The sequence below is a fragment of the Chlamydotis macqueenii genome, chromosome 12 (genome assembly GCF_036417535.1).
Source record: "Chlamydotis macqueenii isolate bChlMac1 chromosome 12, bChlMac1.mat, whole genome shotgun sequence".
In the NCBI taxonomy this organism is placed as follows: domain Eukaryota; kingdom Metazoa; phylum Chordata; class Aves; order Otidiformes; family Otididae; genus Chlamydotis; species Chlamydotis macqueenii.
Genome location: NC_141567.1, coordinates 17,679,214 through 17,699,074, shown reverse-complemented (window position 1 = coordinate 17,699,074; position 19,861 = coordinate 17,679,214). Strand labels below are relative to the sequence as shown.

At 37.1% G+C, this 19,861-nt stretch overlaps 1 protein-coding gene across 1 annotated transcript in view; it reads right to left on the bottom strand.

Moving 5' to 3' along the window:
* The window catches only part of SCAPER (S-phase cyclin A associated protein in the ER), a 157,748-nt gene that overhangs the window by 102,049 nt on the left and 35,838 nt on the right, over positions 1-19,861 (bottom strand). Inside the window, exons 8-16 of the mRNA XM_086757440.1 lie at positions 18,590-18,750; positions 11,092-11,354; positions 10,416-10,640; positions 8,894-9,064; positions 8,332-8,407; positions 7,749-7,866; positions 7,314-7,425; positions 6,704-6,844; positions 3,752-3,907 (exon numbers count right to left, since the gene is read on the bottom strand). Of these exons, the coding sequence (XP_086613566.1) occupies positions 3,752-3,907; positions 6,704-6,844; positions 7,314-7,425; positions 7,749-7,866; positions 8,332-8,407; positions 8,894-9,064; positions 10,416-10,640; positions 11,092-11,354; positions 18,590-18,750 (1,423 nt within the window). The remainder of the gene's footprint in view (positions 1-3,751; positions 3,908-6,703; positions 6,845-7,313; positions 7,426-7,748; positions 7,867-8,331; positions 8,408-8,893; positions 9,065-10,415; positions 10,641-11,091; positions 11,355-18,589; positions 18,751-19,861) is intronic.

Here is a 19,861-nt window from a genome sequence, read left to right as displayed (position 1 = left end):
TTTTACATGGTTAGATGAGGGCCTTGCATTCTAGACATATTTAAAGTAGTGCCCTGCTTTTATTTAGTGAGAGAGGGCTACGGTGGCAGCTTCTGTAAGAAGCTGCTAGAAGTAGTTTCCCCTCTGTCCATTCGACTCGTCCAGGCCTAGGGCGGACCTGCTGTTGGCCATGGCTGAGCCAACTGACAGCAGAATGTTCCATGATAACGCCTTTGGGATAACGTATATATAAAGAAGGGGAAAACAGGAAAAAAAAAAGAAGAGAAGATGTGAAGAAGCCAAGTGGGGGCAGAGAGGGGGAGCTGCAAGTCTTGTGGGCCTTGCAGGCCTCACCCTCTGGCCTCCCGTCGGGCAGCCGACTGGGCCCAACTCGGCCCGGCCTGGCTGCAAGAAGTGGAGAGGAGATGAGATGTGAAGAGATCCTGGAGAGGCGTCTGCCAGCCTGTTGTGGAGAATTTTTCTTGTGAGAGGAACGGCTGCAGACACCAAGGTCAGTGAAGAAGGAGGGAGAGGAGTAATGCTGCTCCTGGCCAGAATTCCCCTGCAGCCCACGTGATGACCATGGTGGAGCAGGTTGTCCCCCTGCAGCCCATGCAGGTCCACGGAGGGGCAGAGATCCACCTGCAGCCCATGGAGGACCTGTGCGGGGGTAGGCGGAAGCCTGAAGGAAGCTGTGGCCCATGGAGGGCTCGCTGGGGCAGCCATTCCTGGAGGGACAGCACCCTGTGGAAAAACGATTCACGCCGGAGCAGATTCACAAAGGACTGTAGTCCATGGGAGGGACCCCACGCTGGAGCAGGGGAGGAATTCGAGGAGTTCTTCCCCTGACAAGGAAGGAACAGCGTAAAGCCATGTGTGATGAACTGACCGTAACCCCCATTCCCTTTTCCCCCCATCTGCCGCTTGAGGGGAGGGGAAGGTGGTAGAGATAATGTTAAGCCCCGGAAGGGAGAGGGGTGGGGGAAGATTATCTTGTTCTCTGCCTCATTATCCTGCTTTGGTTTTAATAAGAAATGAATAGTTTTCCCCAAGTCGAGTCTGTTTTGCCTGTAACAGTAACTTTAAGGATTTCTCTCTGTCCTTATCTCAAACCTTGAGCCTTTTTCTTATAATGTCTCTCCCTATTCTCTCGGAGGGTGGGGGGAGTGAGAGAGAGACTGCGTAGTCTGGTCCCAATCAGAGTTAAACTACAACAAGCAGAAAATATTAACCCTATACGTTAGTAAAGAAATTAAGAAATACAAATGTAAGTGAGCTTTTTTTTTTTGTTTAATGCACAGCATTTTATATTCATGAATATCACAGAATCATAGAATGGTTAGGGTTGGAAGGGACCTTTAAAGCCCATCCAGTCCAACCCCCTGCAAGGAGCAGGGACATCTCCAACCAGATCAGGTTGCTCAGAGCCTCGTTCAACCTGGCCTGGAATGTTTCCAGGGATGGGGCATCCACCACCTCTCTGGGCAACCTGTTCCAGTGTTCTATAACTCTCATTGTAAAAAAATTTTTCCTAATATCTAATCTAAGTCTACCTCCTTCTATTTTAAAACCATTACCCCCCATCCTATCACAACAGGTCCTACTGAACAGTTTCTCCCCATCTTTCCTGTAGCCCCTCTTAGGTACTGGAAGTCCACTATAAGGTCTCCCCAGAGCCTCCTCTTCTCCAGGCTGAACAGCCCCAACTCTCTCAGCCTGTCTTATGATGTTAATATGTTAATAATATGATGTTAACCGCACTGTTTTCATCTCATCTCTCACAGGCAATATAGCTTGGTAATGAATAATCAAAACTGTGGCTTTCACAGTAACCTTATTTATTCCTGCATAAAGTTTCAGTAGAAGCATTGCACAAATACATTTACTTCCTTCTTAATAAAATAAACAAGACAAGATACAGCATACTTCGTAGTAAATGGTAGTAAATTAAATCAACCAGAATGCACACAGTTTTACAGAATACACCCAGTGCAACATAAAAACAAATACTAGTTCTGCTGGACTTACCTTACAAAGATCTCTAAGTTGCTTTTGAAAAATGTGTGTACCAGTATAGCTTGCACATTTTGAATTAGGTACCAGTGCTACTAAATGGAAAAGCAAGTTAAAATAAGCTTGAAGGAAGGAAGGATTTAAAGGTGAATCTGCAGAACTTGGTGTCAGGAAGAAGCAAGTAGATTTTACTGAATGGATGTGAGAAATACTTGAGGTTGACAAAGACACTGTTCAGGTAGATAAACAGTCTGGTTGCCATAGATACTGTAATTTTACAGCATTTTTAGAATCCTTGTGATTTTGAATGATGGAATTCCATGTACAGTAAAAGTTCATCACTGTTACAGTAAACATAAAGTAGTTACGTTTAGAAGTGTTGTATTCTTGCCAGTGTTTGAAGAGTTTTTGCACAAAGTTAAATTCATACATACAATTCAGAACTCTCACGATTCATTTCAGTTCTCTGAAGTGGAATTATTTGTTTGTATTACACTAACTGCTAAAAAAGTTATTATACAGGGAGTGGGTCCAGCTCCACAACAGTGCAGGAAAAGCTCCCCTGTGAGGAGAACACACATTGTTTTATAGAGCTACAGCATATCTCAAAAGATAGGGCTTTGCTCAACTGTTAAGTAACTTGTGCGTTGAAAAAGCAAAGCAGGAAGTATCAGTTTGATCCTCAGTCTGGCAGAAAGGATACAGAGAGAACAGTGTGCTCATAAGCGGGATTAAGTACTGAAAGCTGTCTGCAGTGTTCTAGTTCAAGTACCAGCCTAAGAACAGCCTAATGTCTACACAACCCAGGAAAGGACTGAAAAAATGGTAGAGAAAAGAAAGAGGTAAAAATACCCAATATCCCAGAAAGGGACTCTAGGAAAGAATAAGGGAGTATGAGTAACTACAAAAAACCAGGATCACTGAGACCAAGTTTTTCAAATTTAGAAGGGTACTTGTCACTGATAACACAATCAGTCTTTGGAAATCCAGAAATGTTTAATAATATGTTCTCTCAAAGAGAGTTTTATCCAGCACTGTTGGAGTACCTTCTGTCTCAAAAATGGCTTCTGAGCCACTGAAGTCAGTAACATGCCCGATTTTTCAACAAGGAGATCAGCTGCTAATACTAAGTACTAAGCTCTAGCAGAAGCTGGATTCACAGTTGATTTACAGTTGTGGTGATCTGAGGTATGTATAGAGAGGCAGTAGGAGTTTACACAAGAAGAAAACTGATATTTTAGCTTCTAGCAGAGAACAGTGCCAAAAAACGTGGATGCATGAGGCTGGAAAACTTGGTATTGGAATGCTGTATTTAAAACAAACAAATAAAATACAAAAAAAAAACCCAACCTACACCAGGATTCCAGGAACACAAACACATTTGCATCGTGGTTTTCACTGATCTTGTAAAAAGTATTGTAATTATGACAGTAGGTATATGATAAGGAATATTTCTCTGTTTCCTCTGTCAAAGTTTTAAGGATTTTGTCACAATGGAGTAACGAATATTTTTATTAAAAAAGCTTAAGACAGGCAAAAATCACCTACCCAGCAGCTATAATACCTCCACTACAGAGACTTTAAGACTTACTTTTCTCTCTCTTACTGCTGAAACTTTGTAAAGGAGAAATATAGTACAGAGTATACTTTTCTGAAGTTGAATGAAGAAGGTAAGATAGAAAGCAACAAAGACTGTATAGCCAAAATGAAAAACAAACACATATTTCATTGTCCCCCTGCAACTACAGATATCTCATACCTGAACTGCTTCATCACGTGCTTGTTTTTCCTCTTGCCTTCGTTGACGCTCTTCTTGTAATTCATTTAAGCGTTGTTCATATTCTTTTAGTTTATTCAGTACATCATGACGTTTGTTCTGAGCTTCTAAGGTATTTATAAATGCAATTTCATTTACCTGCAAATAATCAGAAAGTCTAAGAAACTATCTGAGATGCTGAAATAAGTAAAATTTTTATTGAATTCCACCCATTTGTTACTTATCCACCTAATTAAACTGGTGTGACATTTCTCCAGAATGGGTTAGAAAACTACCAAGTTGACAATAAGGCTTTGTATTTTTGTTGGGGTTTTTTGTTTGGTTTGGTTTGATTGTTTCGTTTGGTGATTATTTTTTTTTAACAGGACAGCTAGCCCATGGAATATAAAAAAGTGCAATTTAATTGTATCAGAAAACCAAGAAACTTTGGGTAAATATCAGAAGAGTCTTCCCAGTCTTCTCAGCAACAAGACTTCATTAGTCTGTTTTCCCATTCACGAAATGTGGAATGCTAAGACCTAGCTGGATAAACTGGTAAAATAACTAAGTGCTAGTAGAATCCAACAAGTCTTTTGATCTAACTTTAAGCATAAGAATACTTACTGAATAAAAAAATGAAACCATACATACTATGAATAAGAAAAAACTGAACAACCTCATTGTCTTAGTATTTCTTGTCGATACAGCCCATTTAACAAACATATATGTTATTTTTTTCAACCACAGGACAGTGCAATACACAAGAATAAACTGAGAAAATAATACAAAAAGGCTAAAAGTACTTTAACGTGTATACTAAAAATATAAACGACTATGCTTTTCTACTACTTACGTTCATGAAGGTAATCAATATTTTGTCCTCTATAAGGTTGCTCAAAAAAATTATTGTCAACTTTAGGCTTTTAAATGCAAATGCTTTAGAAACTTACATGGATGGGGAAAAAAAAGCCCACAGTCATTTTACTTAACTTTGACTTAATAAAATCAATATTTTAGAACAAAAGTTATTGAGGAAAATAATAAAAATTTATTAGCTATAAACCATACCCAAATGTATGATTGAAAGATCTGTTGTACTCAAAGTTCATGCTCTATCTGAATCCACAAAAGAAATGAGTAAAGAGAATGTACATGGACAGACAATAACAGATCACATAAAGAATGACAGGATATTTGTTGCTTTGTTTACTGACCAGAATCCATTTACAGAATGGATTTCATAGTTCAGTAAACAAGCAAGCACTGGGAATTTAGGTGACCAATTGGGCAGCAACAGTTACCATGGTCTTCAGCTGTACTACTCATCAGCTATTTCTCTACAGCCTTCTGGTCCAATTAACCCTTATTTCCAGAACACAACAACCTCAAGAGGCAGCAGATCTTACACGTTTAAACACACACAATACTTGAAACATCTGCTTAGCTGGGGAATTATGGCAAGTGTGATTTAGTTAATATGATTACAGAAGTCACACCAGTGTAATGAAATAATAATGAAGGTATGTTAGACTGAATTAGGTAATCTAGAAATCATTTTAGTCCAAGAGACAGAACCAGTGACTAAGTAAAAATGCTACATCAGTTTTGTTGTGCTTTTCTTAAATAATATGAACGAACAGCTGCATCAAATCACAGGTGGGAAACATGCTCATTATATAATGTCACATTTTCATTTTAAGGAGATACATGTATCTTTACTCGGGAAAAGCAGTCTTTAAAATAAAATATTTTCATTTATGTTGTGCTGGTTTTGGTTGGGACACAGTTAACTTTCCTCACAGTAGCTAGTACAGGGTTAAGTTTTAGATTTGTCCTGAAAACAGTGTTGATAGCACAGGGATGTTTTAGTTACTGCCAAGCAGCACTTATAGAGAGTCAAGGCCCTTGCTGCTGCTCACACCAGCCTGCCAGCGAGCAGGCTGGGGATGCACAAGAAGTTGGAAGGGGACACAGCTGGGACAGCTGACCCCAGCTGACCAAAGGGATGTTCCATACCATATGATGTCATGCTCAGTAATAAAACTAGGGCAAGATTGGCAGAGAGGGGCCACTGCTCAAGGGACTGGCTGGGCATCAGTTGGTTGCTGCTGAGCAATTGTTTTCATTTCCATCACTTGTCTGCCTTGGGTTTTATTTCTCCCTCTGTGGTATCTTCCTTTTCCTTACTTTTTTTTTTTATATTATTCTTAAATTGTTTTTATTTCAACCCATGAGTTTCCTCACTTTCATACTTCCGATTTGCTCCTCCATCCCACCAGGACAGGGCAGGGAGTGAGTGAGCAGCTCTGTAGAGCTTAGTTGCTGGCTAGGGTTAAACTATAACAATGGTTATCAAAGTAATATGAATAAGTTAAATCCAAAAGCATTCATCTAGTGCTTATCTTATGAAATTACGTATGAAGTCAGAAGATCACCAAACAAAACACTTATTTTACAATAATTGCCAAGTGCTAACTGTAGGTTTCTATTAATTTCCAACCGTTTACAAATATTAGTGGTACAAAACACAGCAACACAACTATTGTTTAAGGACACAGAATGCTGGATCTAGAATGGATCCTTAACAAATGAGAAGAGCAATGAGCTCTCCCCACTTCTCATTCTACATGCTGGAAAGTAGAGAATCAATAATCAGATCTTCTACTTCTTCCAGGAGAACTAGTTATCACCAAAAATGCTGCCACACTTTGAGGTACTAAAGCAGCATGATGACTATCAGATCTTTACTCCAACCCATCTTTTCTTCCAGTTCATCTCACCACGATGTCTAATAACAGCTAATTAATTTAAAATTCAAATTAGAGAAAAATTGTCCATTTCAGAAATAGGCTTCAGAAATCTGCTTCATGGTTCACACACGTTCATATCTAACTTGCACAAAACATATACAAGCATAACTATTAAATAGTTCCCCTTTAAAACAAAGTAACTTACCTTAGCTTCTTCCTCTTGTGCTTTTTTAACAATTGCTTGTAGCTGCACTTCACGTTTAAATTCTGCGTGGAGTAATTTTTCCTCCATCATCCTGCGCCTTTGATCTAATAATTCTTCTTTCCATTTCCGTACATCTTTCTCCTAATATGATGAGTAAATTCATTACTAACAGAGTAACTGAAAACAGGGCCTGAATTTTCCTCAGAATTTTCCAATATTTGAAGCTTTATTTACAGTAATAAAATATTTTGATGCCCTGCATAAAGCCTGCATTAAGTTTAACCCAAAGTATACTGATTTGCTAACTGAATTAGCCTGGAGAGTTTTAGTGTTTATGCTGGATACATTCAAAACATTTCTACTTTTATCATGCCTTCCCTGAATCTGAGCCAGCATAGTACATCAGCAACACTCTTAACAGAAGTTCATTATTTGAAATAACGCTTTCTTTAATATCTTTGATGCACAAGTCATCTGTGAAAACTATGTGAACTAAAGAGGAAAATGTCATTTCACTGCTAGTTTTAATCTCTAGCATTTCTAGACTATGTGGAAAAAAGGCTTTTCTGAAAGGCAGCAGAACGGCTTGTTTGTATTACAGAAAGCTTACCCTCTCCATTAATTTTTGAAGCTTCAGTGTCTTTTCTTCACGTAACTTCTCTCTCAGCTGTTGAGCTTTCATCTGTTTCTCTTCATGTTTCTTTTTGGATTCTGCTATTGTTCTTTTAATAAAAAACAAAGCAGAGCAAAAGCAAGTGAGATAACATTAACTGACAGTGTTGCAAACATTTCTATGTCATTTTCAGGAAGACAAAAAAAAAAACAGGAGGGCAATTATTTCCCCTAAATGTAAATACTGTTCTTCTAGTCTTCAAATCCTTATTTACTGGACAATGTAGCATGAGTCTAGTTCATTATGAAAATAACATACTGATTTCTGTAACACTTTTCACCCACACACTTAAAGAAAGTAGATTTATGAAAGGTTTCTGAGTTTGCTTGCTTGTTTTCACCGGCTAATCAAGACAGGTAACAACTCTAAAACCTTTTGCGTGACGGTGATGATAGTTTCTCATGCATGTGTATTCCATGTCCAGGTGGACGTGCAGGCTCTTCTTCCACTCTGTCTCCCCAAGAATTACTCTGGCGCCACGATTCACGAGCTGCACATGAAGAAAACAAAGACATAGATAATATAAACACACTTCTGTGGGAGACGCGCAACTAATAAGGCTTAGTTCCTCTTGAAGTTCTCTCAAACTGATTCTCTTGAGCCTAAATAAGGTGCAAACACAGACTGAAGCACCTCTAATCCCTGTGCATTTTCAATGCTTAGTGATTTTATTAAGCTTTTATTTAAAAAAAGAAATCAATAAATTTGGATAACAAATTTTAAAATTCTAGTAGAGAAATGAGGGAAGAGAGCTGAAGAACAAAGACACACAGAGGTAGTTTAAATACCCAAGTCCATCTTTCCTAAGGAAATAATAGTAAAAATTACATAACTTGGAATAGTATTTAGATGTTAGGGGGATCTTCTGAAATCTTAACTAGCCATGAGTAAAATGGGTATTTTTCTGAATTTTGCTGTCATTTCAACGTAAGTACAGTAGTATATGAAAATTTACCTTCATAATCTGCCAGAACATCATTCCAGTCCATAGACATACCACAGAAAGATATGCTTCCGTTGCCCATATTAGCCTGAAATTTAACAAGATCCAGACAGTAAAAACATAAACCTCAGTGCTCAGGTGTACGCACACACGAAATAATGCCAACTCAGCAATACTGAGCAATGTTTCCAAGCTGAACTAGTCATCTCAAAGACAGAGGCTGTTCCTGCTGTTTTTGACAGTACAAATGGAGACTTCTGCTTCACCAGAATAGCTCCTGTGTGGTAGCAAGTGCCAGCTGTCCCAGTTTTGCAGACAGAAATGGACAAAAAGACAACGACTGGAACATCAGAAGACTTTGTACCACTCAGTAGCACTGTGCTGCTGAGTTTAGTAAGACTAAATATAACCTTAGACAACATGGTGTAATTATTACATGACGCTATTTACTTTATTTGCATGTAAAAGAGGTTACTTTAATGCAAAACCAAACGCTAACAACTTCTATATTAATACTCCACTGACATCAAAGACAGCTGGAAGTTGGGTATTTTAAAACAAACTGAACACTCACAGAGAAATCGCTATCGTTGTCAGTCTCGATATTAATGTCATTGTTTTCCTCTGCTTCAATCTCTCTAGTTAATTGTTCTTCCTCTGCAATAGCACTAGCAATGGCTTCTTCATTTGCCTTTTCCAAACGATCTGCTAACTCTTCTTTCTTAGCAAGGACTTCTGCCATAGACTGTAGGAAACATGAAACCAGAAAAAAACCTCAAAATCAGTAGCAGGCAAAAACCAGTGATTTCCCCATAGTTTATATGAATTATATGGTATTTTGTTAAACTTCTAATTACTTGTAGTTCCTTTACTTCTATATTTTGTGAAGGTAACAGAAATATAAACCCCAATAAAACTGTTAGTAACTACGAACTCATTTAATAGCACATGAAGCACTTATGAAATTATCATTCACATCATTCCAAAAAGTATTACATGAACACTGTCATTAAAAGCAATAACGACAGTTATTATTCTTTTAAATACCTAGTCTTAGGGACTAAGTAACACCTACTCCGAAACATTAATGGTATGCCCTGCTGTTATCTCCAGAAAAGGAATCATGCTCCAAAGTATTATTAAAGATGAAAATGGATCTGTAGATGAACTGGATCTGGAAACTTTACTGTAGTTAATAAAACGGAATCTCATGCTATGTTGTTTTTCAACATGAATGATGCAATAGTTAGGCAAGAAAGTAAGCCTGAATACACCAGCTGATTGTCTTCTCCTCTAATCTCTGTATTAACTGCTTCATTTCCACTCCAGCTACCAAACAAACAGATACTTGACTTGGAAATTACCTAGCAGCAGTCCAGTTTGTAAAAGATGCTAAAGGGAAAGTGATTTACAGAAAAACTTCTGCAAATCAGAATTTTAACTAATTTCTGAAAAAATAAAAACAAAACATAATCTGAAAGTATTGGAGAAACCCAGTAAAGCAGACATACCTTGAAACCTCCAGAATTCTACAGACAAGAAAGGGCATTCTTTTTGAGAAGCCACATAAAAACAGAACACCAATTTCACATTTGTTGCTTTAGAATGGCATTTGTCCAAATTGTTAGTTGTATAGGAAGACCCAAGAGAGCAGTTCAGCTAGTCTTAAAACGCAGAGGTCTACATTCATTTCTAACAGAATTTTGATATCCCATGTGTTTCCAGTTTGAATAATTAGCAAAACTGGAGTAAGAATTTAATAAGAGTCTGACTTAAAATGATTGATAGTGGAAGGAAATGAAAAATTATGGCACACATATGTAAAAAAAGTAGCAAGAGCACAGATCTCTACAGTTCAAATAACACATTTATACCTGTCTAGTTTAAGTTCAGAAACTTTACTGGAATTAAAATCATTAAAAGTATCTGTGCAACAAATTATTTTTTTCTACAGTAAGTACCTTATAGACTTTTCCACAATTTCTACAGCAGGCTAACAATAAACACTGTGCAACACAGAACGAGAAAATTAAGGCTTATATTTATTATTTACTCAGAAATCTAATAAGATTTCTTACCAATCTGGCAGCACTCACATTTGAAATATCTGAGGGATCCATTTCCGTTTCAGCTTTCAGTTTTTCTGTTTGATGCTGGTCTATCATATCAGTCATCAGGGAGGCAGCTTCAGTAATCTGCACAGTTTTTGAAGTACACTCAGTATTTGTGAGAACTGGAGGCATCTCAGAAACTGTCTGTAAGGAATCTTCTTGCAATGGTGTGCCAGTACTCCCATTGTCTTCTGAGGCATGTGCTGTGAACTAACAAGAGGCATTTGCAAAATTAACAAAATGAACATTTTGATTTTTAAAGTCACTAGAGTCAAAAGGATTTTAACAAAATAGCTGGCAACCTTACAGTGCATGATGCAAATAACTCACATCTATTTCAGTTGCTCATAACCTTGCAAAAATTGGATCTTTCTACCGGCAATCTTCTCTGTATGAGATGCACCTAATGTTGAGTTTTTGAAAATATGGGAAATCTGCCCACAGCGTGTAAAAGATATGGTTCACCTCATGACTGTTAACTTGCCTATTTGTGCTGACATATTAATGCATTTCCACAAATGTAACAGAATTAGCCATTATTTTTAAATTCTTTTAAATCTGGTTAGTGAATAAAAGCTCTAGACAACACTACCTTTACAAAATGCTCTAACGCAAAAGTTGCAAGATTTAAGGTTAGCAAATGGTTCAAAATTGTACTGACCTGAGTCCTCTCAGTAAGAGGATCTTCAGACGGATGTAAAGGATCTCTCTGTACAAGCTCCGTGCTTTTGGATGCACCACTGTCAGTGAGCGAACTCCCACACTTATTCTCTGACAGTGGTGAAATGACATTTTCTTTGTCACTGTCACCTTTGGACTTCAGCGATTCTGCAGCTACAGGAGTTTTTGTTGCCAAAGCTGTGGATCGAGATCGAACAGGCCTTCCGCGCTGAACTGTTTCCCAGCCCTCTGCATCCTTTCGATCTACACAAAAAATAAAACATCTCATTCTAAGAAAGGAAGACTTACAAATACAAGTATTATAAACAACTATTTTACTACAGTCCTACACAAGTGATGTGATAAAGATGTTATTTTAAAAATTCAATTCAATATTCTTTAGCAAAGCTTTTTACTTCAAGGAGTGCTATCAGTTTCACAACACTGAACATCTCCATTCACGGGACCAGTTCTGTTACTTCAAGAAGCTAAACCACTCACACACAAAACCATGTGAAAAGCAGCCACAGGTACTTAAGGTTTTCATGCCTATGCTGGTATTTCACAAGATGGTAAGGTACAACAAAGCAACTACGCTCTTGTTCTTTGTAGCAACAGTAACATTAGAGGTCTCTTGTGAAAGGGCAAATCTCAGCAAGTACAGACGTAATTGCATGTCCTATTGCAGAAAGCATGGCTCAGAATGTGGCTGACTATTCTTCCAGAAATGTTTTATTGACTTCTCCCATTTGTTTCATTCTAATAATAACAATACACTAATCAGTGTCAGCTTTTAGAAAATTTCTTTTCCTGGATTCCAGGAAATAGCAAAACATTGCTACAGTGGGACTGCAAATTGAAAGAGAAAATGGAAGAGTAGTTTTCTTCAGTCTACTTTGATGACTAAATAGCTGTTAAATACAACTTGCTAATCAATGTTTCTGATATCTTATCTTGGCACACACCTGAAAAGCCTTCAAAGTTACATTTGTCGGCCTAAAGTATCAGGTCTTAAGTGTGATCAGATTTCTAGAATACCAAGGTGAATCCCCTTCTTCATATATAACATTTTTGTGGCCAATTAACACCAGCATATGATTTCCCATACATCTTGAAATAGGCTGTAGTGATTCTTTTGAGCCCTGACAGTCAACTCACAAGTATGAAAGGCAAGTTCATGTGTGTCTATTTCCTGAAGAAATGTTCTTGCAAAAAACCTCAAGAACTAACTCTGCACGATATTTTCCATTATACTTTTGGCATAAGCTATTTTTAGACTCATTCACATAAAGGGAAGAGAAGAGTGTGGGAGATCATTTTTACCTGTATTTTAGAGAATTAAAAATACAACACTAAGTTGCCTGCTTTACAGAGGGAAAAACTCTAGAACAGAATAGAACTTGTATCACAACATTCATTTTCTAGGTATTTCTAAAGCTTTTACTAACAAAGATGGTCCTGTAGCTCAGGCATAAAGATCAGAGCTCAAATATTAAAGTCTAACATAAATATGAATAGGAATAAATATGAGTCTACTTGGTTGTCAAAAAATGTAATTTGAAACACTCAAGGGTGGCGAGAAAACGGAATGATTTGTATATTATGATGAACTGCCCATTACCAGCTTAAAGACTGGCTTAAAATTTGTATTTCCAGAGCTCTGATTTTCAAAAGCAAAATATAAAGTGGTCTAAAAATATAAGATAAATGTGTTATGCTCTCTAAAAATACCACCTGCTTTCAGTAGGAACACATGATGGTTAGGTTACAAGACGTGAACCACCTCTATGGACTGCCAGTAACATCTATATGCAGATCAACACACCCATAGGGAGATGAGAGAACAATATATTTTTCTTCTTCTTCCTTTCAGAACATGTATGTCTATTTTGAAGTGATTTGTAGTACCTAAAAATGACCTGTCTTAACATTAATTTTCATGGTCAAAAATCCTTGAATCTTTTTAAGTTTCCCTGCAGGGCTTGTGTTTCTGGTGACTCTAAAACAAGTACAGAAATTCCGGTACCAGCACTTTCACTGAAGTGCTCTGCTACAAAGCACTGCACTGGCACAGTCACGGGACTGTCAACAAAAATGAAGATTATTTTAGGTAAAAGACAAAACCATCGTACCTAATGGACTAAACTACCTTTATGTGGACTTGAACTGATGTTCAAGATGAGCAGTAACCAGTAAAATGCAAATTAGCCTAAACCAGAACTAATGGCACTTTCATACTCGGCTGCCCTCGGCATCTAGCATTTCACAAACATTAAGTGCTCATTTAACTGCTGGGTTCTTATAACATCTTTGGATGAAACAGCAGCCTAGACCAACGGCTGGTGTAAATCGTGAGTTACCAGTGAAACTAACAGGACTGTGCTGAAATTTTTCTTAGCTGAGCAGCTCATGCAATAGCTGTTTTTACGTAACTATATAATTCACAAACCTTAACAATACTGATAATATGATAGATTGAAAAAGATAATTCAATTTGATACTTTACTGTTTAAGTTGTTTTACCCAAGAAAATTTGCTGTATACTTTAAAGTAAACAAAATTCCAAAACTGTATGTGAATGACTATAGTTGATCTCTCCAGATTACTGATGGTAACCAGAGACAGCATACCTCCGCAAAAAGCCTTTCTGTGTTCATTCCCCCACGTGCACTTGCACATGCTTCAGTATGCACCACTGATTAGAGAGGGGAATGGCAGTCAAAAAGACATGGATTATATTTTTTACTTTACCACAGACTTTACATTTGACCCTGCTAAGCGACTTTGGTTTTATTTTTATTTCTTCATCTTTATATGGAAAAAATATTACCTACAGGACCGAGTGATTGAAACGTGTTATCCCTCTCTGGGAGACAATCTTATCTCCAGCAATATTCCATGGAATAGGGTTTTAATTCCCCAAGAATCACAATCAGATTTGCTGCAGAAAGCTCCAGGCACACAGCCCGTGTACGATATGGCTCTGCATTATGTGGCACAACAAGGACCGGTTAGGCCCCTTATATACCACAGCTGCTCCTACCTCACCAGCTTTTGTAATCGGTAGGACCACAAAGGTTTTGCTGCATATAGCTTACGATACAATTTGGCCAAGAAATTCCCCTGGCAAGTAACACAGACAATGAAGACACTGTTCAGAAGACTGCTGAAATCAACCACAAAACCTCCACTGCTTTACTGCAGCGGATTTCTGGATTGTGATTCCCTTTGCTTGTTATTTACAAAACAAGATCGCTGCAAGATTTCACTTCTATTTGTTCCGAAAATTGAAATCAGCTCTTACATAAGGCATCTTTCTACACTAAGAAAGATCAGGAGACATCCTTTAGTGGTATCTGCTACCTTAAGACAATTTTACCAACACCTAGATAATAAGATATATTAATCTTATATATCTTAATAATAATCGCACTAATATCTTCCTGAATCTTTTACTAATATTTTTACTAATATCTACTGAAGTTAATTCTACCAAAAAAAAAAATTTATTGCCTGCCTTGCCTAGTTGATTCCTTGTTTCATGGCATATTTCTTAGTACTCTGAAGTGATAAAATTAATCAGAACAAAATTATTCAGAGCATAACGTCTAGAGCTTTTATTCAGAACAATAAGAATTAATCTTTTACTGAAGTCACACATGTTCAATTTTTAATTTGTATTTGTTCTCTCTCAGATTCACAATTATTAGTCAAGACTCATCCAATTATTTTAACAGCCCAGAAATACTTGTGTTTCAAAGAACATGGGTGAATTCTTTAAATACAAAACCATTTTTAATGCAAGTACACACTTGAATATTTTGAAATGTTTTGAATTAGTTTAACAGTTTTATGTCATTTGACAACTTGCTGTGCACAAGAAGTTGCTTTTAATTTTTAATTCACTTATCAATTTAGTATTCAGCCATTTCCAGGCATGTTTTTAACAAAAAGTTTGCAAAGCTAATATATTTACCGCTATCAGATCCCACAGTTCCTAATCTGATGCAAAGTTAATACTCAGTAGGGCAACATCATTCCTCCCTTCCTTCACTTTTTTCCCTAAGCCTGGAATTCTTTTCATACAGCCCAGTAGCCATCTCCACATGCAAAGTATCACATGCTGGGTTTGATTACTCCCTGAGTTTTGTTAATGAATAATTCATTTGACTACCTTGATAATTCTCTAGTTTCACGTGAACCTCCCTGTCCCTGCTTGCTCTTGTATTACACGGAAGTGACAAGCCATCTGTTATCCTGAGGCCCTCACAGCCACCAGGGCCTTATTCTTTCAAAGTTACTCCATCTGGAAGAACTGGCCAAGCAGCCTTACTGGCAACAGCCATAAAATAAATTTAGGTAAATATGTGCAAAACTCTTAGGAGTTCTACCTCAGGAGATGCATGTCCCTTCAAAATTTACTTGCAAGTAAAACACTACCATCGCCTATTTGACTTCCCCACTCATTACTAAACTTCAGCCCAAATTTTTTTTTTTTTTCAAATCTAAAGCAGTATTACTGTATCTGAGAGGCACTTTGGAAAATATGATTACTTGAGAATCTACAAGCAAATCTAGAAACACGAACTCAGCCAAAGCACAGTTACAGAGCAGAAGACATGAAAATCAGAAAAACAAAACAAAACCAAACCAAATCCAGAGAAAACGCAGTGGTGCAAAAAGTGGTAAATTTACAAACAATAACATGAGATGGTGAGTTAATAGGCAAGACTTTAATTAGAGATGTTAATTGTCAGAATAGTGTTAATGGTCACTTAAAAATATGAGAGGTGCCAGCATGTCTGAGCCCAAACCAGGACAGTTCCTTTAGAGGACTGTATTTCCTGCAAAGTCTGAAGTCTTAGCCACATTACAAAGAATATCTATTCACAACTATGGACATGAGCAATTAATACAGGAAAGATAATAACTAACAAAACTAGATTTCAAGAGTGGCAACAAAAAAAAAACATTCGATATTTCTGAGAAGTTTACATGCTCTTGATTGTCCTTTCTCCTAAGTTACATACAAACAATAAATAATTTGCAACTTCCAGTCTTAATACACACTCTAAACTTGTATCATCTGTCTCACCTCTTACCACGAGCACCTGGGAATTAATTTCATGCTAGGCCATTGCCTCTGTGTGCTACCGTTACTAAATCAGTCTTTTCTCTTGTCATAAACTGGTCAGACAGTAAGACTGGACTGTATTTCATACTGCAGAAAGCACTCAAGCATGAAAGACAAAGTTATTATTTTTAAAAAGTCATTAAAAAATTGAAGGTAACGGTAAGTTTAATGAGGGAAATAAGGTAAGATACTTAAATCTCATTTAATTATGCATTAAAAAAAAAAATTGAAGAACTATCTGGAAAAATAATGCATTTTCTCTCTCCCTAAGGACTTAGTTAAATTTGGAAATTCCGTCAACCATGAAACAGATACAGTATCACATCACTCGTCCGCTTCACACCACCATTGCGAGACCTAATGATAACGCTGTCGGAAATCACTGGAGAAATAGGAAAATCTTGCCACCGTAAGCCCCAGCAGGGCTTTAGGGTGGGCAAGAGAGCATTACAGGGTGGCAGGAGGAATCCTCCCTCCCACAAGGCCTGAATGCACCGAACAGCTGTGAGTGCATTAGCTGGCCAAGGGGCAGAGCAGATGATACAGAAGCCTCATATCTGCTTCAATAATGCATGTGAAGAGCCTTTGTGACTCCCTTTGTGTAAACTTCACAGATTCTCTTCTGCTCCAATCAGTGAGGTTAATTTGATTTTACCAAAGTGATTCTAGCTTCCATACAAAGGATGACATGCTCCTAAAGAGAATTTGATTTGTTAAAAACATTACAATTCAGCCATGAGAAAATCACTGAAATTCTCCAATGCTGAATGTCAGAGGTAAGAGATTCTTAAGAATAAACAGAGCCTCTAGAAGGAATGATTGTTGCTTCTTAAAATTAAATGTTTCAAGTCTGAATCATATACAACATTGGATTTTGAAAATTACTGAACACTTATAGGCCAGTACTACAGGACTTAAGTGGTTTTGCTCTTTTTGGAGCTCATCAGCTGCAAGTAACAGCCAACGAAACGCAGCACAACACTGACTCTTCAGCCCTTTAAATGCTTTAAAGTAACAGGCTACGGTCTTTTGTTTTCCTTTTAGCCTCTTAAAAATACATTATCCATACGGAAGTGCAGATCGGTTTTATTCCCCGTGTAGCTAATAAAATTCTCCATACACACAAGAATCCCTAATAAAGGTATTTTAACAATAGCTTGGAGTTTGTCACGTTAATATGAATGATAATCAACAGAAAAAGGTTTTGTTATCAATAGCTTAAACTACTGGCAAAAATTAAAAGTGGATTTACCCCTTCAGTTAGTGTTGAAAACTCAGCCAAACTGCTACTGTTCTCTAACCAGCTCAGTGCAATATAGAGAAAGATACTCCCTCATGCAAATAGCACCAATCAATTCCCATTCAACCAACCAGTTTTAGAGTAGTTTTTATTGCTCCTTTCTAAGCATTAGAATCCACACGTTACTGAACTTGCTCATGTTAAACTGCAAGACACTTGGACAAAGTATTTTAGTTCCATAATATACCGTAGGTCTCCAAACCACTATACATGACTTCTGCTACCACTGGGATGAACATACAACTATCTTAATTTAATACACGCTCGTTTAGTAAATTTTCAAAAAAAAAAAAAAAAAAAAAAAAAAAAAAGAAATTATGAACATTTATTTTTCATTTCTTTCAGAATACCTATTTCTACACCCTGCCTGTTGATTTTGCAGAAAGTCATCTGGGACCACACATGAAAAAAAAATAAACGGAAAAAATGCATGTCTGAAGACAATCCCACGGTTCCAGTGTGTGCAAAGAAACTAACTTTATAAACCAAATGGTAACGTTTTTCCTGTCTACAACTAAACAAATCTATTCTAGAACAAAAGACCTCACATCAAGCATTCTCCAAGGAGAATCTTTAGAGAAACAATTCACAACTGAATGTGGTAACTCCTGTCTTCAAAGAAAAAAACCCATCAATTGTTACTTCAGCACAGTTCTAATAACATCATCTCCCTGGGCACATAAAACTATCTTGAGCTTCTTTCCAGATTCCTGGACATGTATTATTCTTCATATTGTTACACCATTCCAAATTGTGGTCAGTTAAATTGTCAGTTTGTGACCAAAGACCTTTTGTTCCTTGGGATGTTACGTACTGGTATTTTAACAGATCAAATTCTAGTTAGTGGAAATACAGTGGAGTGTTACCTACACATGAAAACACAACTTTGTCTCAAACTTAACTATTACGATGTAAAGCTGCTTAATCTTTTATCTCTACTTAATTTAAACATTGTATTTTGCAAAATTGGACTCCATTTTGGTTTGAAAATAGGTCACCACATTCTGAACTATCTTTACACCACACAATTTGTGAACATAACTTAAGTCACTTAAACAGACTTGCCATTTTTCCGTGACGACTTCTGTGTCGGAGGTGGCAGACAGGTTTGTGCTGTTCCTAGCTCAGGATTGGCAGCTTTAGTCCCATGATTGGCTTTTACCTTATCAGCCCAACTTACACCAGAAGGAGCCAGGCGTGTGGCAGAAATTGTCACTGCAGGGTTCCTAAATGAAAGTCATAGCTCTTTTTAGTGTCTAATCAAATAACAGAATGGCTCATCAGAAAACTTTATCAGGACACTCTCTCCTTCATCTTGGCATTCAACGATTCAGGCTGAGAGCTAGTTACAAAAACTGGGATCTACTATAAAAAAAACAAAGCAAGCTTATTACAGCAACTCTTCGCACAGTCTGTCTTTTTCCCTTTCCAAAGTTTTAAAAAATGAAATTTGTAGTTCTTGAATGTTAAAGCCTCAGTAGATTTCTCATCAGCAAAATCCCTATACATTCAACTCACGAAAAAAGTAAATCTAACCACAGAAACAAGGACACAGCAATACATCAGCAGGTGGGGTGTTTGGTTTTTTGTTTGTTTTTTTTTCTATTAGGTAACTGCCTTGATAGCCTATTACATATTCCCAGTCACAGAAAAGTCAGAAGAAGACAGAAAACAGTGCTGCAGCTGGAGAAAAATCTCCAAATGAGAATCCTTACAGTTTGCAGTCAATGAAACTAAACTAACAGGAAGCTAAATGCTCAGAATAAAATTTTTAAAATGTCTAATGACTGAATAAACACGCAACACATGCAAACATGAAGAAACATGCAGTGTTTTCTAAATTATTTTGTTTTGCTTTTTGTAAAAAGTTGCCATTATCTGTACAAGGCTTGGAGCAAAATCCTATATGGTTTTATTTAACTGAATGCAAGCAGAATTTTTTAAATTGGAAAATGGTAACATTCAAGAAGCACAAGTTCAATAAGCACACAATTCTCTTCTGTAATCAAAGTCTTTTTATCTGCAATCATCCAACTGATTTCTCTTCCAAGCTTTAAAACAGTAATTAGAACAGTCCAACAAATCCAGCTGCCTCATTAGCTAAAGCAAATCAAGGATAAAGAAATCGGGTTTCAAACAAATGCATAGAAAACCCTCATATAACTAGAGTGTTCACTTATTTTAAGCCCAGTGAGATATCAATTTTTCATTATTTCTGATTTTCATCAAGTCAGTTATAAAAAAAAATTATCAGGAATAATTCCATATATTATAAAAACGTGTCTGGTTGGTTTGTTTGTTTTCAATAATCCCCATTGATCCTGTGGGGATGCAATA